The sequence below is a fragment of the Rattus norvegicus genome, chromosome 4 (genome assembly GCF_036323735.1).
Source record: "Rattus norvegicus strain BN/NHsdMcwi chromosome 4, GRCr8, whole genome shotgun sequence".
Lineage (NCBI taxonomy): Eukaryota > Metazoa > Chordata > Mammalia > Rodentia > Muridae > Rattus > Rattus norvegicus.
Window position 1 is genome coordinate 34,891,064 of NC_086022.1, and position 22,177 is coordinate 34,913,240.

At 41.7% G+C, this 22,177-nt stretch overlaps 1 protein-coding gene across 3 annotated transcripts in view; it reads left to right on the forward strand.

The window, feature by feature from the left end:
• The window catches only part of Dync1i1 (dynein cytoplasmic 1 intermediate chain 1), a 313,335-nt gene that overhangs the window by 71,751 nt on the left and 219,407 nt on the right, over positions 1–22,177 (forward strand). For all 3 annotated transcript variants that reach the window (XM_006236026.5, XM_017592509.3, NM_019234.2), the window contains one exon: positions 12,436–12,551. In XM_006236026.5, the coding sequence (XP_006236088.1) occupies positions 12,436–12,551 (116 nt within the window). The remainder of the gene's footprint in view (positions 1–12,435; positions 12,552–22,177) is intronic.

The following is a 22,177-nucleotide window of genomic DNA, read 5'->3' on the forward strand; positions in this document are numbered from 1 at the left end:
TTGCTCAGGCTAGGACTTCGAGTACTATATTGAATAAGTAGGGAGAGTGTGGGCAGCCTTGTCTAGTCCCTGATTTTAGTGGGATTGCTTCAAGTTTCTCTCCATTCAGTTCGATGTTGGCTACTGGTTTGCTCTATATTGCTTTTACTATGTTTAGGTATGGGCCTTGAATTCCTGATCTTTCCAAGATTTTTAACATGAAGGGATGTTGAATTTTGTCAAATGCTTTCTCAGCTTCTAATGAAATGATCATGTGGTATTTTTCTTTGAGTTTGCTTATATACTGGATTATGTTGAAGAATTTCTGTATGTTGAACCATCCCTACATCCCTGGGATGAAGCATACTTGATCAAGATGAATGATGGTTTCAATGTGTTCTTGGATTTAGTTTGAGAGAATTTTATTGAGTATTTTTGTGGTGATATTCATAAGGGACATTAGTCTTGGTGTGGTTTAGGTATAAGTGTAATTGTGACTTCATAGAAGGAATTTGGTAGTGCTCTGTCTATTGTATTTTGGGGATTAGTTTGGACAGTATTGGTATGAGGTTTTCTATGAAGATCTGATAGAATTCTGCACTAAATCCACCTGGTCCTGGGCCCTTTTTGGTTGAGAGATTTTAAATAACTGCTTCTATTTCTTTAAGAGTTATGGGGCTGTTTAGATAGTTTATCTGTTTCCGATTTAACTTTGGTACCTGGTATTTGTCAAGAAATTATCCATTTCCTCCAGATTTTCCAGTTTCATTGAATATGTGCTTTTGTAGTGGATCTGATGATTTTTTGAGTTTCCTCAGATTCTGTTTTTATGTCTCCCTTTTTATTTCTGATTTTGTTAATTTGGATATACTCTCTGTGCGCTCTGGTTAGTCTGGTTAAGGGTTTATCTATCCTGTTGATTTCCTCAAAGAACCAGCTCCTGGTTTTGTTGATTCTTTGTATAGTCCTCTTTGTTTCTACTTGGTTGATTTGAGCCCTGAGTTTGATTATTTCCTGCCTTCTACTCCTCTTGGGTATATTTGCTTCTTTTTGTTCTAGCGCTTTCACATGTGCTGTCAAGCTGCTGATGTATGCTCTCTCCTGTTTCTTTTTGCAGGCTCTCAGAGCTATGAGTTTCCTCCTAGCACTACTTTCCTTGTGTCCCATAGGTTTGGGTATGTTGTATCTTCATTTTCATTAAATTCTAAGAAATCTTTAATTTCTTTCTTTATTTCTTCCTTGACCAAGTTATCATTGAGTGGAGCATTGTTCAACTCCCATGTATGTGCACACTTTCTGTCTTTTTTGTTGTTATTGAAGACCAGCCTTTTACCCATGGTGATCTGATAAGATGCATGGGATTTTTCAATCTTCATATATCTGTTGAGGCCTGTTTTTTTATTATTATTATTTTTTCCGGGGCTGGGGACCAAACCCAGGACCTTGCGCTTCCTAGGCAAGCGCTCTACCACTAAGCCAAATCCCCAACCCTGAGACCTGTTTTTTGACTGATTATATGGTCAATTTTGGAAAAGGTTCCATGAGGTGCTGAGAAAAAGGTGTATCCTTTTGTTTTAGGATGAAATGTTCTGTTAAGTCCATTTAGTTTATAACTTCTGTTAATTTCTTTATCTCTGTTTAATTTCTGTTTCCATAATCTGCCCATTGATGAGAGTGGGATGTTGAAATCTCCTACTATTATTGTGTGAGGTGCAATGTGTGGTTTGAGCTTTAGTGAGATTTCTTTTATGAATGTAGGTGCCCTTGCATTTGGAGCATAGATATTTAGGATTCAGAGTTCATCTTGGTGTATTTTTCCTTTAATGATTAGGAAGTGTCCTTCCTTACCTTTTTGAAAATTTTTGGTTGAAAGTCAATTTTATTCAATATTAGAATGGCTATTCCAGCTTGTTTCTTGGGACCATTTGCTTGGAAAGTTGTTTTCCAGCCCTTTACTCTGAGGTAGTGTCCTTTGTCTCTGAGGTGTGTTTCCTGTATGCAGTAAAATGCTGGGTCCTCTTTACCTATTCAGTCTGTTAGTCTATGTCTTTTTATTGGAGAATTGAGTCCATTGATGTTAAGAGATATTAAGCAATAGTTTGTTGCTTCCCATTATTTTCGTTGTTAGAGGTGGAATTATGTTTGTGTGTCTCTCTTCTTTTGGTTTCGTTGCAAGGAGACTACTTTCTTGCCTTTTCTAGGTGGAGTTTCCTTCCTTTTGTTGGAGTTTTTAATCTTTTATCCTTTGTAGGACTAGATTTGTAGAAAGTTATTGTGTAAATTTGGTTTTGTCATGGAATATCTTGGTTTCTCCATCTATGTTAATGAGAGTTTTGCTGGATATAGTAGCCTGGGCTGGCATTTGTGTTCTTTGAGGGTCTGTATGACATCTGCCCAGGATCTTCTGGCTTTCATAGTCTGGTGGGAAGTCTGGTGTAATTCTTACAGGTCTACCTTTATATATTACTTGACATTTTTCACTTAATGCTTTTAATATTCTTTGTTTTGTGCATTTGGTGTTTTGAGTATTATGTGACTGGAGGAATTTCTTTTCTGGTCCAATCTATTCAGAATTCTGTAGGCTTTTTGTGTGTTTGTGGGTATCTCTTTAAGTTCGGGAAGGTTTCTTCTATAATTTTGTTGAAGATATTTACTGGCCCTTTAAGTTGGGAGTCTTCCCTCTCTTCTATACCTATTATCCTTAGGTTTGATCTTCTCATTGTGTCCTGGATTTCCTGGATGTTTTTGCCTAGGACTTTTTTGTGTTTTACATTATCTTTGATGGCTGTGTCGATGTTTTCTATGGTTATCTTCTGCCTCGGAGATTCTCTCTTCCATCTCTTGTATTCTGTTGGTAATGGTTGCATCTATGACTCCTGATCTCTTCCCTAGGTTTTCTATCTCCAGGGTTGTTTCCTTTTGTGCTTTCTTTATTGTTTCTATTTCCATTTTTAAATCCTGGATGGCTTATTCAATACCTTCACCTGTTTGGTTGTGTTTTCCTGTAATTCTTTAAGGCATTTTTGCACTTCCTCTTTAAGGGTTTAGACTTGTTTACTTGTGTCGATCTGTATTTCTTTCAGGGAGTTATTTATGTCCTTCTTAAAGCCCCCCCATCATCATAAAATGTGATTTTTATATCTAAATCTTGCTTTTCTCATGTGTTTGGATATCCAGTATTTTCTTTGATGTGAGAGCTGGGCTCTGATGATGCCAAGTAGTCTTGGTTTCTGTTGCTTAAGTTTCTGTGCTTGCCTCTCACCATCAGGTTGTCTCTGGTGTTAGCTTGTCTGGCTGTCTCTGACAGTGGCTTGACACTCCTGTAGGCCTGTCTGTCAGCACTCCTGTAGACTGGTTTTCTTTCAGCGGGATCTGAAAACAGAGAGCTCTGCTCTCAGGTGTGTAGGCGCTCCTGGCTACTGGCTTTCTGCTCTCATTGCTGGCAGAAACCTGAATCAGGTCCTGCCCCTGACTGCTCCTAGGTCCCTGTGACCAGGGGATACAGATGGCACTAGGTGATTTCCTCTTGGGTATGGAATGTGGGCAGAGCATAGTCTTCTATGAATTCTCAGAAGTGTGTGCCCTTCTGGGAGTCCAGCTCTGCACCCCACCCCACACACATACACACACAGGATGCAGGGAGCTATATGACTGGTTCAGTTCAGTTCCGGGCACAGACCAGAACTACAGGTACCTGCTGCTGACTGCTCCTATATTCCTGTATCCAGAGGCACTATGCAGTTTCCTCTTGGACCAGGGATGTGGGAGAAGTGAGCAGAAGTGTCAGACTGTCCTGCTGTCTCAGGATTGTCTGAACTTTTGGGTGTTCAGCTCTCTCCCCCACAGGATTTGTCTGCAGGGAGCTGTGTGACCAGTTCAGTTCAATTCTGGGCACGGGTCAGACTCAGCAGTTTCCTGCCACTGACTGCTCCTCTTTGGTGTTATTTTCTTTAGATGACCCATATGTTTACTCTTTTATGTTATAGGTTATGAATTACAGAAATAGAAGGAAGCAATTTTAGTAAAAAATTGATAAAGTTTAAACTAAACTCTTAAAGCAGAAGCAGCAGAACATGTAATGATTACTACTTAAACATTATTTGACATCAGTAAGATGCTAAGAACTTTCTTGACATAGCTAACACACTTTGTTTTTTTTCTGATGCACTTTCATAATATTGTTATAAGACAGAGGTTACAACTGGAGCTAATTTCCACATAGACAAATATTCTCAATGACATGCTAGCAAATATATATATGCTTGTACATGCATACAAATGCAGAAACACAAACAAACATATCACATAAGCAATATTCATTCTAATGCACAATCACTTTAATCCAAAATTACTCACTCATATAGATGCACAGAGAAATGTAAAACCAGTCATTCAACCATGGGCTTCAGTAACCTTCATAGACATATATGTGTGTGTGTGTGTGTGTGTGTGTGTGTGTGTGTGTGTAGAGAAACATAGACAAGCACACAGATATGTACACACATAAAACACACACATGCAAAGATCCAAAATTATATGCCTATGTTATATTTAATTATTCATGTACAGGCACATCGAGTTAATATTTTTAACCCACTAAGTCCAATTTATGCTACTGGAGTAGAGAAGTAATCATGCTCTTACCCTGTGCTGAACCCTATGAGCTACAATAATGGATGGGCTGGCAGGAGGTCTACCTGTGCAAGAGTAGCATGAATATCATGGGAGTAACCAAGAACTTTCAGGTTGGGCTCAAGGCTTACTTTACACAATAGAACCCATACTCGGCACTACTATTCTTGTTATTCTTTTAAACCTTTTATATTATATGATCTACTTTTCTATGGCTGCAGCATCATCTCATGTGACGTTCTATTGATGACTGCCAAGGACCTCCAGTCTCACACCTAGAAAACTCTTCTTCATGAACTCCTCTGTGTCTTTGCAGTTATCCCATTCATCTCTCTTCCTGCAGACCATGAAGCCTTGAAATGTCACTAGCCCACTCCTTTCCTTCACCTTCTGTGTGAATTTAGCTATTAAAGTAGCCCTCTGTTGGTTTCTAGAGTCCCATTCTCATCACTCTGGACCAAGTGTCCAACCTTTGTGAGACACTGACCGCAAACACAGCCATTGTTCTTCTGGCTGTCCCTTTTCCTTGGTACTCTGCTTCATTTCCTACTCAGCCCTTGAACCTTCCACTTCCCTTGTGGATCTTTTCTTTTCTCCTCTTTTTTTACACACTGCTTCTAAGATGAGGTCATTCCCTACAACTGACATCTGGCTCCTGATTTTATTTTTCCTATGTTGGTTATGTTAATATGATTTAAATATTGTTTTGCAGCTGTGAATTTCTTCATAACTTCCAATAACTGTTCAGTGTCTATTCAAAGTCCAAGTTCTTTAGTCTCTAATAATCTATCCTCAATTCACCTCTCTAGATTCCTCTTAAGGACATTGCTTAAACTTGTATTCCACAAAATTAGACTTTTGGTATAATATATCAAGTCAGTTCCCAGATCCTTACATATGCAGGATAAGCTGCCTTGAATGTGGACCTACTTAGGTGAAGTTATCCTTTGGAATCTAAACCAGATCTTCCATTGTCAGCAAAGCAAACCTCATTTATCAAAACATACAGTTATCTGCCCACCATGCAGTCTTCTCCCAGTGCGGTGACTCATTCGTGTTAACGTCTACTGTTTGCAGCCTTGAGATTTTTTTTGTCTCTCTGATGCAAATGTTCTTGCTCCCCATTCTCTTTGCGTTGTACCGAGCTGGCACAGTGCCTTGCTCAAACACAGTTTATGGTAGCAATGAAGGATGCTGATAAAAGCAGTTCCTTACCAGTCCTCCAGGATGCTACTCCACCCACATAGGATGTTGAGTAAGGAAGAAAACTGCTATCGACTTTACCTTGAAGGTTTATCTATTAAAAAAAAACACTTGAAAAGCCTTTAGGAAGATAAATAGGAAAATCTCTGGCAGTATCTTCAAATGTGAGCCGTGGGGATGACACTGCAAGAAAAAAAAATGAGTTACAGTTGAGTTTCAAGGGCCAATGCAGACATTCTTTTTAATGCTCGGACCTTGGCCTACTTTGATATCTAGTCAAATGACTCCTTTTCCCTGAGAACATTTGTTCCTGGCTTTATCTCTTTGTCTCTCAGGCTTCCTCTTGCTCCAGAATTGCTACTGGAGAAAGTAGTCCCTCTTACTACAATGACTTCCTTGGGGTTTCCAGGGCTGTGAGTGCCATACACTGGCCTCTAACCCCACCCCCTTCAACAGAAAAAAAAAAAACCTCACTTTGTTCAAAGATGTTAAAATCATGTACAATGGGATAAATGCAAAAGTATGTACACCACAAGATGGTGGCATCATCAGGTAACACATTACCCTCAAATGGTGGTATGGTCCTTAAAAGTAGATAATGTAATTTGAGGAGTATGTAGAACTGTCATGTGTTGCTAATGAAAATGTAGTGTACAAGGATAACTTGGGAAACAACTTGGCAATTACTCAAAAATTAAAAAGAATTTCCCTCTTCCCTCCACGTGACCCATTCCTTATGTACCTTCCTGCAGGAACTGAAACCATATACCCACACAAGAACTTGTATACAGATGTGCCTTGAGGCATTATTTGTGTGTGTGTGTGTGTGTGTGTGTATTTTTCTTTTTTAAATTTATTTATTTTATGTATGTGAGTACACTGTCGCTCTCTTCATGCACACCAGAAGAGGGCACTGAATCCCATTACAGATGATTGTGAGCCACCATGTGGTTGCTGGGAATTGAAATGAGGACCTCTGGAAGAGCAGTCTGTGTTCTTAGCCACTAAGCCATCTCTCCTGCTCCATATTTTATCTTTTACTTAAAAATTACATAATTCCCTTCTGTCCCTTTCCTCCCTCTAATCTTTCTGATATTCTTTCCCTTTCTTTCCTTTGAAATCTTTTTCTGTAATTGTTATTGTTTTACACACACACACACACAGAGAGAGAGAGGGGGGGAGGGAAAGAGAGGGAGACAGACAGACAGACAGACAGACAGAATGCAACAATTACTTGGTACTGGATTACCAACTAGGGATTTCACACCCGAGGAAGACTATTTCTCCCACTTTCAGCATCCTTAGTTGTCTGTAGTTCCTTGTCTATAAGTGAGTCCCTGTGGTATTTTCCCTCTTCCACACTGGTATGTCTATTAGTATTGTCCATATTGGGGTCGTCTTTAGGTAGCCATATTGCCTAGGGTATAGCGTCCCTATCATTTCTAGAAAATACAGTCTCAGGGCAGATGTCCTGGTCCCTTGGCTTGTATAATCTTCTTGCTCCCTCTGCTGAAATGTTCAGGAAATCTTAGGTGCAGGAGTTATCTTGTAGATGTATCTACTGGGGCTGAACATCCCACAACTCAATTGTTCTATGCTTTGTGACCAGCAGTGGGTTTTTTGCAATGATCTACCTTTGTTGCAAAAAGAAATTTATTAGATGAGTAGTAAGATCTACATGTATCTATGAAAATAAGGATAAATATTTAGAATGTACTTGGAAATTAAGCACCATTATTAGTAACATCTGCGCATAGGATAACTCAAATACGACCCACTGGTGGATGAATTAAAAACAATGCATGTCCATACATTAGTATATTCATCATGAGGAAATAAATTATATACTAATTCATGCTACATCAATAAACATTGAAAACACAGATGAATGGGGGACACTGATTCAGGAAAGAGTAATTTTCTTCCTGAAATGCAGCTAATAGCAGATCAGTACCTGGGCAGATTGTGTCATGCTCATGGACAGTGGGTTATCTTTTTACTCCAAGAGATACCAAATAACCTTCTCAAGCTTGAAACAGCAACATTCTTCACCTTCAGTGTTCCTTTCAGAAAAAAAACATCTAGGCTGGATACAGTGTTGCTTTGCAGAGCCAGCTTCCTCCAGAGAGAGGGATCTTTCAGAATGGCCTTAAAAGGATAGAGCGGAGTCCAGGCCCAGTCCCAGGCCTGTGGAGATGTGGCCCCTATGTCACATTAGGATAACATGAGGTCATCTTATGAGAGACCGTGGCTCCATTACCCAGTGTGTCCAGGATGACTTACTGAGGCCTTTGGGGTTTTAATTAAAATGCATCCCAGCCAACTGCTCATAGTTTGTGTGCTGCAGGTGCCTTTTCCCAATGTTTCTTTTCTTACACTTCTTGCCCAGCTTCCTAGGCCTTCGTAAGGCTGATTCAGAACTTTCTCCGCCTTTCAGGAGCACTAAGCCATGTGCTCTGGAACCTGCCTGCTGATTGGGGAAGTCGAAAGGATTCTGTTCAGACACTGAAGTCGATCTTTCTCCACTCTGCTATTACCAGAGAAACACAACCTTAGGTGGCCATTGGAATTCTTAGGGATGGGGAGACATTAGTCAGACTTCCAAACACAGATGAGGGCTCCACAGCCTGCAGGTGTTAGTGCTATGGATTTAAGGTGGCTGCACGCGTTAGTGCTATGGGTTTAAGGTGGATCTGTGACTGCATTCTTCTCTCAAAACACTGCTGCTGATCTGGAAAACCAGCCCAGGGCCTCACCTATTTGAGTTCCCTCTGTGTTCATTAAACACAGCCACATTTTTTTTTAATAGGTGAGTCTTTACTGTGCTTTTTTAGGTGACTTTTGAATCATTTACTTTATTATAGTTATCTAAAGCCCTACGTCAATCTAGCTTAGCAGTTGAAAATTTTCATTAAAACCCCGTATTTTTTAAAAATGAATTGCTGAGGTGAAAATATGCAGGATGACTTTTATAAAAATGACAGACATCCAGAGCATCGTCCATTTACATTCTGCCTTTATTCTCACAGTGCTCGTTCCTCGTTCTCTTCTTTCTGTCCTCATGTGTTGGGTTATAACGTTCTCTGTCAGACTCTGAAGTAAGTGCCATAGTGCAGAGCTGCGTGAAGAAGAGAGCAGACACAGGCATGAAAACAAAAGAATGCAAGGACATGCACAAGGGCCTACAGTAGAAACGATGTGCTATGCTGTGTGCTATGATGAGGAGCCGCAGAGAGGTTTGGAAGCAGAACTGACAGCCAATATGCACTTGATAGCTTAATCATAAAGAAAAACGATTGCAGTAGTATTAGTATGACAGTGGGTTTTTCCCTGTATTTGTTAAATAGTTTCCCTACACCTTTGAATTAAAGCACTATGAATTTGTAAATCTTTGAACAAAAAGAGGGCAGCAGTTGCTCAGTGTTTATAAAGGAAAGTATTATGTGCTTTGCCTGGTAGACATACTTAAAAATTATTTTGTCATCTGATAGAGTGATAGAAATAGTTTGGGGAAACTGAATATTCAAGGACTGGGCAAAGCAATGTGTTCTGGGCCGAATGAAGCGTGGTCTGGTGTCGCATCAAAGCAACAGTGAGAAGACTCCATTGCAGAAACAGCTGGAAGGAAGTGCTTCGCCAAGGAAGCACACCAACTTCTAGCCAGCCTTTCTGGACCCACTACTACTGAGCTCTGTTATGTGGCACTTACCTCAGAAGCAGGGTCTTTCTGTAGCATGCTGAAAATCCAGGCCAGGCCCCTTTCTCATCCAGGAATCCTTTCTCATACTTATAAAATGAATACATAAGAGTGGACTGAGACTAGGTTATGAAAACTTTGTTGCAGTGGGTGTGGTCATTGGCATTAGACAAGGTCCAGGTGGCACACGTTTCAAGTACACAGCCCTTTGGCTGACTGTCCAATACATTTGAGGCTTGCCGCTTACGGGCCAGGACCAAATTTATAGGCACCGTTGATTCCCCAATGGTTCATCTGTAAAACTGGAAAAAATGTTACGCAATTTTATTCAGGATAAAAATAAGATATGTTGAAGGTGTTTAGCATCAATACACAATTGCCAGGAGAATAGCAAAATGGTCCCAAAGAACACATTTAATATAAATGTGATTTAATGTAAATGCACATTTACTACACTGTAGCTTAGTCAATCCAGAGTCTATAGGGTGCTATATTACCTAGCATAACTCAGGATGAGTTATAGGAGTGGGTGTACAGTTTTCGGTCCTTCGGGACAGGTCTACTCTGTGGATCAAGAACCACCATTTGCCAAATTGTCAACCGATCAGTGCCCTGGGAGATCAACATGGCGACAGTTCAGCTTTTATTTGTTTTTGGTGGCTCGGATTGAGCTAGGACCCTGATCTCCCAAACATAACATCACCAAGGGGCTGGTTGAAACTTTTCAATCACTATTGAAACAAGAAAATATTTTTGTTTTAGTTAGATAAACTCATTTATTCAAGCCAAGTTTTGAAAACTTGGACATTTCACAGTGATATTTTTAATTAATGCAAAAGCAAATGGAGCAGCCAAACCCCACTCCCTGGTACCCCTACCAAAGTAAATGAATAAATGAATAAATCAGTATAAATTGAAAATGGGAGTACAGTTCTTAATTTTTTTCTTGCCAGGGATAATCAACTCTACAGACTTTAAAAAAATTCTTAAATTTAGAATATACATGAATCTGCCTCGTCTGGAGTTTTATAAATTAAGCACTATGATAATCAGTCGAAACGATACACTGGAAACCAGGCTGCCTGGGTCAAAAGCTTCAAGCTATGCCAGGCATTAACTTCAGGTTTTACAAGCATCTGCCTCTTCTAACCCCACAACTCAATGACAGTTCTGGAATTGACTGTGGGAGGGAGAACAAAAATGGGACTTGAAAAGATTTGCTACCTCCCCGAATCCTCCTCCTCCTGTTTATTCAGGGACGAGAACCCAGTGTCTATGGGAGTTTGCCTGAGTGGTTTAAGTGGGTTATCAAATTATGGATTAGCTTTGACGTGCCTATGGCCTGTTTCTCATTGCCCAACAAGATAGGCCTAAAGTGTATGTCCTGTTAGCATGATGCCCAGAGCCCTGCCTGCAGGTGTAGCACTCACTTCACACGTGGAGATCCCTGGGCGTGGACATCTTGGTGGAAGGTTAGAAGCTGGGTGATCTCTAGGTCAAGGTGGCCCACACTTGAAGAGATGGTGCTACGCTCCTGGACCTTGCAGTAATAACCACCCTACTGGGCTCGGGCCTTGGGAAGAGGAATTGGGTGAAAAAAATAGACCTGATATGTCCACTCATGTTTTCCTCCTCGTTTCAGACTCTAAGCCCTTTACCTGGCCTGGTAATTTTTTTATTGCTAGTCAAGTGTGTGTGTGTGTGTGTGTGTGTGTGTGTGTGTGTGTGTGTGTGTGTTCCTTAAATTAGCTTTAAGGAGGATATGTAGAACTGGAGTGGGGAGACCAGCTAGAGACTCTGCCGCTAACTCTGTATCCTAAAAGTAAAGTTCAAGAAACCATTCTAAGATATATACGCCTGAACGTTTTATGCATGCGTGTACATAAAATATATGTGGTTTATGCCTAATGTATGCATGGTGTCTATGCATTACCAATAAGAATCCCAACAGAGATACCATCATCTCTGTTCCCAGATATGAAAGCTAAATCATGGAGGGTGGAATGACTGTGCAAGATACACACACACAGATAGCGGCTCTGCGTGCTCCAGTAGACCGAGGAGCCTCTGTGGGTGGCTGTTTTCTGAATAACTCAGGAGGACCAGGTTGTTGGACTGACTCACGCTTACTTAAGACCCATTGGCTTAGGGGAAGCATTGGATCAGGATTCAGGTCAATAGTAGCATATTTATGGGGTCAATAGTGTTTGAACCAGGGTCCCACCAGTTTTAAATTTGTATGTATTTGAGCACTGGAGCCGAATCTTCTCCGTATACAGAGAAGATAGCATTCCACCCTTCACAGAGATGTTATGATGACAGATGACACAGTGGGGGTGCAGACATCTGGAAACATTTGAAATGTTACATAAATATTCAAATATGATTACTTTCATGGATGGTTATGGCTTGGGGCTCCTGTACTGAGGCTCTATCAGTCTGAACCCATTGTTCTTTTTATTCATTTGTGCTGTCATAGTGCGCCTTACAAACACACTTGTTCACTTATTGATCATTCTCCTGGACCAATGAAATCTGTTACATTCTACCTGGGAATAAGATTCTCACTGTTGCTGACTTCACAAACCTGAAAGCTCTCCCACCCCAAGAAACTAGAATTTCATTGCAAATGAAAGCTTCCTCTAAGCCTCCCATCCAACCATCTTCAGAGATGCTCCGAGAGAAGTCTCACCTGAGTCGGAGCAAGAATTCAGTTTACAGATAAACAGAAGGGCCCCTGACAGAGGTTTATGTGACATCATGCATCCAGTCAGGGCCATGGTTCCACACCAGGGCACTGAGTCTGACGCTGCCCTGAGAAGCTGAGGATAACTCAGTTGGTTTCATTTTGTGTTTTCTGAACTGGCAGGTCTTTGGAAATAAACCTGTTGCCTTCCTAAGTGTTTGCCCTCTGCTGCTTACAGGAGAAGACTGAACAAGCTGGGCGTGTCAAAGGTTACCCAGGTGGATTTCCTGCCTAGGGAGGTGGTATCCTACTCCAAGGAGACACAGACTCCTCTTGCAACTCATCAGTCAGAAGGTAAGCGATGGCTCTGCTTTCTGTAAATGTTTGTGAAACTGCCAGTCCCTCAGGTCTTCATAGGATAAAACCAGTGACATTCCTGAAAGCCAAAGATACCTTTGGCTCTGAGTTAGAAGAAGGCTCTGCTGAGGGAATTCTTTCCTATTCCCCCAAGAGGTCCATGAACTTTTAGGTGTCTCACTTTTATATCAGTGTTGCGCCCAACCTCGACCAGCAAGGAAGACACGACCAGAGGAGATCTTCTTCAAGCAGTTTTACTCAGGAACCTTGATACAATCTTCTGACCCCGGGAAACCCCACCACCACACTTAAATAGCTAGTGCTGGCCAATCCCAGCAAGCCACGTGGGTCATGCAGACAGGCTGTCACTATGCAGAAGCTAGAAGGCCAGGCAGGCATAGCCAAATAAGGACTTGTTTACTACAAGGAGCACTCACCGTTGGGAGGGTGGAAGGAGGAAACCAGCGCCATCTTTGAGGCGCAGCAGGTCACCGCTCCCTACATGTCAGGTTTCTGTGCTTATCTGTGGATAGTGGAAACCATGAAAGTACTGAATAAGACACCTTCATGGTACACAGTGACAGACACGGATACATTTAAATATAAATAAAAAACTTAAAAACAAAATGTTTCACCATTTGTAGGAGCAAGCACCAAACTTCAGGCCACTACCTCTTTCTAAAAACAGAATTATTATTGGGGCACAGATGTTTTCAAACATTACACCTATGACTAATATTCATGTTATAATGGCCTGGTGGAATAGACATGAAGGAGACCTTAGCCGGCTCACAGAGCCTAAAGTTTGGACCTAATTCTTTATAGGAAACCTTTCCTGGGACCTGATTTTCCCAGCAATTCACATAAAAGCACACAGGTTAACAATATTCTGCATATGCAGATGAGTGAAGATGGAATTGTATACCTCCTCTATGCATACCAGAAAATATCAAGTGGAAAATCTGTATGTAAATCTCAGAGAATTATTAAAAGTTGATGCGATGGTTAATCATGATGTTTAATTAACTCTCCAGGAGTAGAATCTTGACAGACATGTGCCTCTGGGCGTGTCTGAGGGGGGTTCTACATTTACAGAGTTGAGGTAGGAAGACCTGCTGTATATTCTAGTGGTACTATTACTTCGACTGAGGTCTTGGGCTGACTTAAAAGGAGAAAGCCACCTGAGAGCCATCTTAGAAAACCTCCCAGCATCCACACACTTGCCTGTTTGTGCCAGCTGCCTCAAGACCCTGCTCCCACGGCCCCTCTGACATGATGGACTGTACTGTCCAACTGCAAATCCAAATAGACCCTTCCTTCAGGGTCTCATCAGGCAACTTTATCATGGTAACAGACAAGGAACCAACACAAACAACAGTAAGGAAACTTAAAGCTGACAAATCTGAATGTTTCTTGGATGTAAAATATGCTGGGGAGAGAGATAGATCTCAGTGGCAAGGTACATACTTACCTACCATACATGGAACTCTGAGGCAGTTCTCAATACTGTGATAAACAAGCAAAGAAGTATGAGCATCACACTGAAATAAGATTGTGTGAAAATTAGAGAGATGCATATACAAAACAATAGGGTAGGTGCAGTTTCTTTGTTAGAAAGTGATGCTGATCGAGCAATGAGAATTTTTTTTTCTTAATTTCCTGTATTGCTGGGATAGTACACCAAGACGATGTTAGAATTTTGAGCTCATTCTTGCTCTATAGTAATTATTGAGCCAAATACTAAATAATGAACTACATTAGCACGTCATAGTCTGTATTAGTCATAAACCAGGACAGCTTGGTTTGTGCCAACTACAGAGATTTTCCGTTTGGATTGTCAACACATAATCTCAAAAATGAAGTCGGATCTTGTTCCTTGAACTTCAGGTTTCCTGTACATCTTCTGGAGAGCTTTACGTAATAATGGAAGTTCAGTTCATAGGGCCTGCGAAGTCCTGTGAGGAAATATCAGATTTTAGACACAAACAAGTAGCACCCTCTGGTGGTGAAACATTGAATAAACTAACCACCAAATTAAGACCTGTGTAATAACCTGGCAGAAAAGGCCCTGCTAGAAAATACTTCAGGAGCCCTGTCCTTGGACCTCCAGACAAAAATGGGAGGGGGATGGGAGTGGGGGGATTATTAAAAGGCAACTTCACTACCTAGCCAAAGCAATTGTTTGAGTTAATTTGCTGCCAGAGGCATTTGCAGAACTGTAGCCAGAGGTGTGTTTGTGTAGCCCCAAATCTGACCCGAAACATAAAGTGATACATCTGAAATAGGAGGAGTGAATTATTTTTAAGGACGTGTATACTTACGATATTGGAAATGGTACAGAAATGTTTACAAGGGGAGATAAATTAAGGCTGAAAAGGCATCAACTGCAGACTTCTAATGTGGAATACATCAAAAGGAAAAGCCTGCAGAGTTCATTTTATTACTGCAAGGAGAGGTTGGGAGCCCTCATTATGCTGTGGTCCAAGCAGCAGGAAAGGAGGAATTTATTTCTTAGCAATTGGCAGAAGTTCTTTCTGTGTTCTTAACAAGATCCATAGAGCTTTCTTGTGGTGATGGTTCACATTCCACAATACAGAGTTGAGCCCAAAGCCTGCTACCAGAGCCTGCAGGAGCTCATGGCAGCAAAGGGACTCTCAGCAAGTGTAGACGAGGAAACTTTCTCTATTGTTATCTTGCTCCAGATCTTGACCCCTTGACCTCTGGCTGCCTGACTGTGGACAGTGTCCAGGGCCTGCCTTTCACCTACTAGGTGAGGTGACAGCAAAGGCAAGCATAAGTGTCAGCCATGGGCAGTCCACTGTGAGGTCCTTCCAAATGGGAGACTTGTGTTGGTACCTGATTTAGTGTTAGAGTCAGTGCAATGTTGTCATGACAAGGACAGCCTTACAGGGTGGATAACGTTTGCAACTGCTGTGCATATAAATCCCATATGAGTTCTCTGTTAGCCATAATTTATAAAGGCTTTCTTTTTCATTGTTTGAAGGCGGAAAATTAATGAAGCTGAAAGTAGCACCTTCAGAGCACTGATCTGCTCTACCTTGACTGGAATTCTAGTGCATTCACCCTGCTACACAAACATATTTTACTTAAACAAACACAGGGGGTAGGAGTTCGGATTTGCCAGAACCTAAACCTCCTCCCTCTACCACATACTATAATGAGCATTCTCCTCATGGTGCATTAGCTAGTCACATAATGATCTGCTGTGAGAAATACCCCCAAAATGATTTAAACTAGGAAGATTTAGGAACCAAATCTCCATCGATACAATTCTTTCAAGTCAAGTAAGCCATCCTAGTCTGGATAGGCAATGACCTAACCAGTCACAGGGAAAGATTGAGGATGAAAAACCCTGATCAGGACATATCTACCCTCCAACACTTTAAACATATGCTTTTTATTTTCACACAAGGAAAGAATGTGAATATATGTAAATATATATAATTTCTCTGCAAAATTGCCTCTGTGTTGCATGTTATTATTTCTCTGGCTGCCCATGAAGTTCTGAGGTCAAAAACCAATCCTGTGTGAGTTTGTTACAATGACTTTAATGGCTGATGAGCAACAGGTACCATGCAGCTGGATGACAGATTCTTCCAGACTTCTCTGGAGTCCTCGGGTTTGGCATGGCCACTGGGGCAGTGATAATATTTTAATGTTCTGGGATGATGTCAGCTGAAGTGGACAAAGGAAGCTGCTTCTGCTTCCTGTTGGTGCTTTTGAAGTTTCTCTGTACTTCGTCTTCATGGAATCTGGTAAGTGGGCACTTGGGCTTTACCTTGTCCACCCAGTGCCTTTACTCCCTCCTGTCTCTGATTTCTTACTTTCAAGGAAACAAAGACCTCTAGCCTTTTCCAAGGCCCCCTGAAAGCTTGTGCTTCTATGCATGTGCTTATGCTGTATTCCCATTTTGAGATGCCATCTATTCCATGTGCCTTCTGTCAAAATTGTGCCCCAGGGTCAGTTTCTTACTATGGTCAAAGTCTGGTTCCTCTTTATTACTTTATTTACTCTGTATTGATTCTTCACATGCCTATCCTAGGCTGTGATCTCCCCGTGAGCAGGGTGTGTAGCTTTTCCTCATTTTGTGCCTCACGCAATGCCTGGTTCAAAGAACACACTCACTAGATGTAAGGGGAGGCTCTGATGCAGAGGTCTTGTTCCCCAGTTGGTTCTTGACTGGTCAGTAAAGAAGGCCGGGGCCAACTGCTGGGCATAAGATACAGGTGGGACTTCCAGGTCCCAGGCGGAAAAGGCAAAAAGGGGGAAGGAGAGGTCTTTCTGTCATGCTTTAAGGAAAAGAATGCAATCATGTGAGGTCTCAGGAGGAGCTATGCCCTGTGGCCTCTGCTGGAGGCAGTAATAGATGCAAAAGTAAGAGGAGCTTTATTCCAATGCACCAGGGTCAACTCCACTTCAGAGAAAGGCAACCCTGAGCAGACTCTACCAGGGAGTTATATACCTTGCAAACAATTGGGGCAGAGTTCAAACAATTGGAGCAGAATTTGCACAATGGTAACTAGGCAGGATACTATCAGTGTGGAGGGAGGGTGGGAAGCGGGGAGTGACCTCCAAACTGACTTGAGGTCAGTGGACCATTCTAGGCCTTTCCAAGGGGGTCAGATGGAGAGTTACAGGTGTCTTTGTTCAACAGTTTGACTTGTAATTGTTCCAGGAACTAAATTAGCTGTACTCCTCCTGGAAAGGAGGGATCTTTCTGTGCTTGGAGGTTTGGAATTTTCCCACTGGCCTTAGATTGACCACAACTCTTTCAACACCCAGCAATTGTGTCAGGAAGGCAAATTAAAGGAATTAACTGTGTGGGTGTATGTCTTTTATCTGCAGTTCAAGGGTCTTGGGTGGGAGCTGGTAGTACACAGTCACCTCCTGGAACAAAGGCGGGTAGAAAGATAGGGAAGTTGGGTTAGGACTAATGGAGGTCAACCCCAGGCAAAGGCGCTAACATTTAAAACTACACACAACAACTAGACATGGAGCTGCACTAGAAGAATAATATGTACTAAAGGCTGAAGACACAGGAAACGGAAATCCTTGTGTTTTCTGGAGGGAGAAGGACCATCCTTGTGAAATTGCACTCTTTTAGAGGATTTGATGGGCATGTTATAGAGGTAAGATTCATCCTTTCAGGGGAGTGTTGCGTGAAATGTATTTTTAAAAGGTGCCATCCCACGCTAACACCGGCTGCTCTCTGGGCCTGGTGGTTTTTCCTCCTCCATGGCTAGCCCCATTCAGCTATTGCTCATCTCAGGTTCTTGCCACGGATTCTGCTCATTCCCAGCCATCTGCCCCCCGTGGTTAGCTGTCACAAATCTCTGTAGCCCAGGACAATAAAAACTCTAGAGGCTTGTAAATTATCAGTCAGATTTATATCGGTAAATTCTCACTCCACAACATGTCCACACAATGAACTGAGAGCCAACTGATATTGATATAATCTGCCCACCTAGATAAGACAAATTGCCTTGTAACTATCTATTCCTCATAAGATATTCATAGCTACCTGTGACTATTTAAAGCCACTCAGAATCTGGATCATCATTCTCTTCCTCCATCTTCCTTCCTTCCTTCCTTCCTTCCTTCCTTCCTTCCTTCCTTCCTTCTGTCTCTCTGTACTCTCTGTACTCACCTCTAAAATTCTCAGTCTGCCTTCCTTTTTCACTGCCCAATCACAGGCTCTAGTCTTACCTTGTACCTGTCTTCACAGGCATATAGACAGCAATCCACGGGGGAGTTTAATGCTTCTCTTTCAGCCTGTCCCCTGTTTCTGTCCTCAGATGAGCATAGGAATTAGCTGCTCATGAGTGTGGCCGCAAAACTGAAGAACAGAATTACAAAGTTGGCCCAGGATAGTGCAGAGCAGCCCCCAAGCTTCACTATGCAGAGATGTCTTTAGAGGAACTTGGAAGTGGGTATGCAGGGAGGTAGCTAAGGAAGGTCGTAGTTTTACCTTTGTACATCCCCCAAAATATTTTCTTGCTAGGGAAAACATTTCTACGTTAACTTCCCATGATACCCAAGGTATATTTACCACAGAAGTTACAACCAAATGAATATGGTTGTCTGGAAAGTCAAGTAGTCTGGTCTAATGTCCAGTGAAGTCACAAGGTGCCACCGATGACTTTAATCACATATTCCGGTTAACTCCGTCATTTCAAGATATTCAAATCTCAAAAATGTCACCAATGTGAATTACCAGTGAGACATCACTCTTCTTTCTTTGTACATAAACTTAGTCTTCAAATGGTGGTTTGTATCCAGAAATACTTACTGCTGAATTTCATTAACTTTATGATCAAAAAAGGAGATCCATGCGCCACTGTTTTCCAGCCATGTTCAGACTTTTTCCAATAACAAAATCTAATGCCCACTTTTAAAGTTAACCTAAATTAATTTTAGTGATCTAAATGTACAAGTGCCTCCTTTGCATAGCTAACACGCCAAGGCTGAGTTGTGGCATAGGGTTAGTGATCCTGTATTGGACAGTCCTGGTCTCTTGGGATCCATCCTTTCATAAGTTCAAAGTCTGCGATCCATTATACCCATGTGAGCTTCAATCCACCATCACTAGGAGAAAAACCACAAGGAGAAGACCTCCCTGACCCAGGGATGCCCCTCAGATGATGTGTCTTTTCTTTTGTAAGATCAGACATATCAAACAGAGTTAGATGGTTGGACCAATGCAAGGCTGGACCAAGGAAGGTAACTCACATAGGCCCCAAATAAGCCTCTTCCTAATATCAGAGAGACATCCATGGGAAGCTTCCAGTTGGCCTTTTTTCATTCTGAGTTGAGACATTTGGATATGCATCCCTCTCATCCTGTCAAAAGGAACACCGGGACTTATGTAGGACATTGTTGGTTGTCTTGGCCTCTGTGGCTTCCTCTTCTCCTCCCGTCTCTGATTTGGTGAGTGACAATAGTTGAGATCGAATGCCAGCCTACCAACAAATTAGTTATATCTCCTTTGTACCCTTTGAACTCATAAGTATACTCTATGATTTTAAAATATTGCCCACTGAGGTCATTTTCCAGAGAATACAAAGGCTAACCATTCTTTTTGAATCTGACATTTGAAATCAAGCAGTTCTTATACATAGTTCCCGAATGGAAGCCAATCCAGAAACACCTTGCAGTTACTTCAGAGAAAAAAAAATAAAACCTTGGCTTAAGCTTTGTTACTGGCTCCCAAGACTCCTGGGCTCTGTCTCTGAATTTATTGCTTAAAAGAACAGTCAGGTGGTTGTTGATAAGTTGTGGTAGTATCTGCGTGCATATTAAAAGATGAGATATCTGGATTATATTTTAGCTCTGACACTTAGAGAACAGGCTATTATAGGAAGTTGATATCTGCTTTATTTTATATTCTTATAGTTCCACTTTGATACCTGTTGCCAATATCAATATCCTTTAAGTGTAGACAGACTGTAGAGTCTTTAGTCCTGTTGTTGACAGATGTTAAGGATTGGTAAACCCTCCTAATGTAGCAAATGGTCATATTTTCAAATAATTTCCTAATTTTCTCTTTGCATATGCCTTCACTGAGTATTGACGTCCCCAGGTAAGATGATTAAGGTCTGGTGTTAGGGCCAGCTGAGTCAGGTTCCAAAGATCAAACAGAAAGCACAAACCATTCACTGGGAAGTAGAGCTCAGTCCTCTAGGTGGATGGAGAATGCCTAAGTTTATACATTTCCATCTCTGTTCCATTTGTTCTCTGTCCCATATGTTGTGAATATTATTATGACTTTCTTGCAAGTTACCCAGTGTCACTGACAACATAGCAGCTTTTGCCCAGGAACCCACAGAGTTTGAACTTTGTGTTTGTTTGGGGAAAACATTTCAATAAATATTTATGAGCCCCAGAGGAAGTCCCTGGACCTATGCCTTGGGCTAAAATGGAGGGGTGAGCTTGCTGCTCACTCCTCAAGCTATCTAGCGCCACGAGAAGTAGACTGATGCCTTTAAATCCTTCATTCCACCCATACAGCTCTATCGCAGTAACAACACAATCTCTCCAAAGGAAGCACTCACTACTCAGCTGTTTGTTACTACTGACAGATCCCACTTGTGAACTCAGGCTCTTCTTTAAAACCGGCAAGGACACAACCAGTTTCCCAGATAACATGATTCAGATGCCAGCTTCCAAAGTAATGTCTGGGTTTGTGGTTGCCAGAATAGAAATGAAGTCGGCTTCAGTTGAACAGAAAATAATCTTTGGCAGAAGATATGAGATACTTTACGGAACTGATATAAATGCTACAGAATTCTGGTCGGAAATAGATGTGAAACTAGGCGGCAGCTGCAGTGGACTGATTAGTAGTATGTCCTTAAAATTCAAATATTGAAGCATTTAGTGACCAGGGCCTTTAGGGGGAAAAAATGTAAGGTTAAATGATGTTTATAAGGGTGCTCTGGGTCTAATCTAATGAGATAAGTGACCTTATAAAAAGAAAGAACACAGTGTCCTTAATCTTCCTCACCATGTGCAACATACCAGGGGACATTTGCGAACACAATGAAGATGCAGTTATCTAAAGAGCCCTACCCAGAATCAAAGTGGACCCCCAACTTGAGTGTAGTTTCCCAATCACTTCCATTGCTTCAGCTACCTAGCCCATGATGCTTCGCCATGACAATGTGGGCAGACTGATGGCAGCTGAAAGAGTCAGGTCACCTGATGAATGTGCCTGGTTAGATGTCCTGACCTTTCTTGCACAAGATCTTCACCTTTGTGCCCACGATTTAAACGCTGTAGTCACTAATTTCCTCTGTTCTCTTCCGGTTCTCCCTTGAGACTTCAAGAGCCATCTGGAAGCCTGTTAGGTAGACCTAAGTTATGAGCCCCATGTTAGCAGTGAGAAGCGATGCAGGGAAGGACCCCCCATGCTGTCCTCTCCACGTTCAGTTTCCGCAATGTCTGGGCAGCCTGTAACTCCACTTTGATCTACTGCAAAGCTCCTCTCCGAACCAGGGTATTGGATGCTGGGTAGCTAAAAATATATATGGAAAAAAAATCACTGTGGTGTAAGAAATGTAAAAGAGAGGTGACCAGCAAAATAGTATTTATGATGTGTGCAGAACTCTCCTATACATTATGGGACTAGAGTGTTGCTGTAGAATTTACTCACCTTATAAATCAAGAGTGCAGAGTGAACTCGGGTCCTTTATTTTGTCTGCAACTGTCTACAATACTACTAGTTGTCAAGAAAACTATACTAAATAAACAACCATAGTCCATTCTTTACTTTTAAATAGTTTCTGTTAGTATGTTCCATTCATCTTGGATAGAAAGCTTTGGGCTCTCCTAAAGGTCCACTCCTATCCACCTTCCTCCCTAATTCACAGCCTAGTAAAGGGGAAGAGATGTGGGGTTTACATGACCAACATGGATGGAGAGGCAATGGAAAGGAATCTGCCTTGGACTGGACCTTGACTGACATCTGCTGTCCTTTATCCAACTGGACACTGGTACCCTGGATATCTGGACAAGCTGGAGTTAGTGAAAAGGCTATCTTTTTTGGCATGGCTTGTCAATGGTTCTAGTGAGTATTCACCATATGTCTCTTGATGACTTGTCCCCTC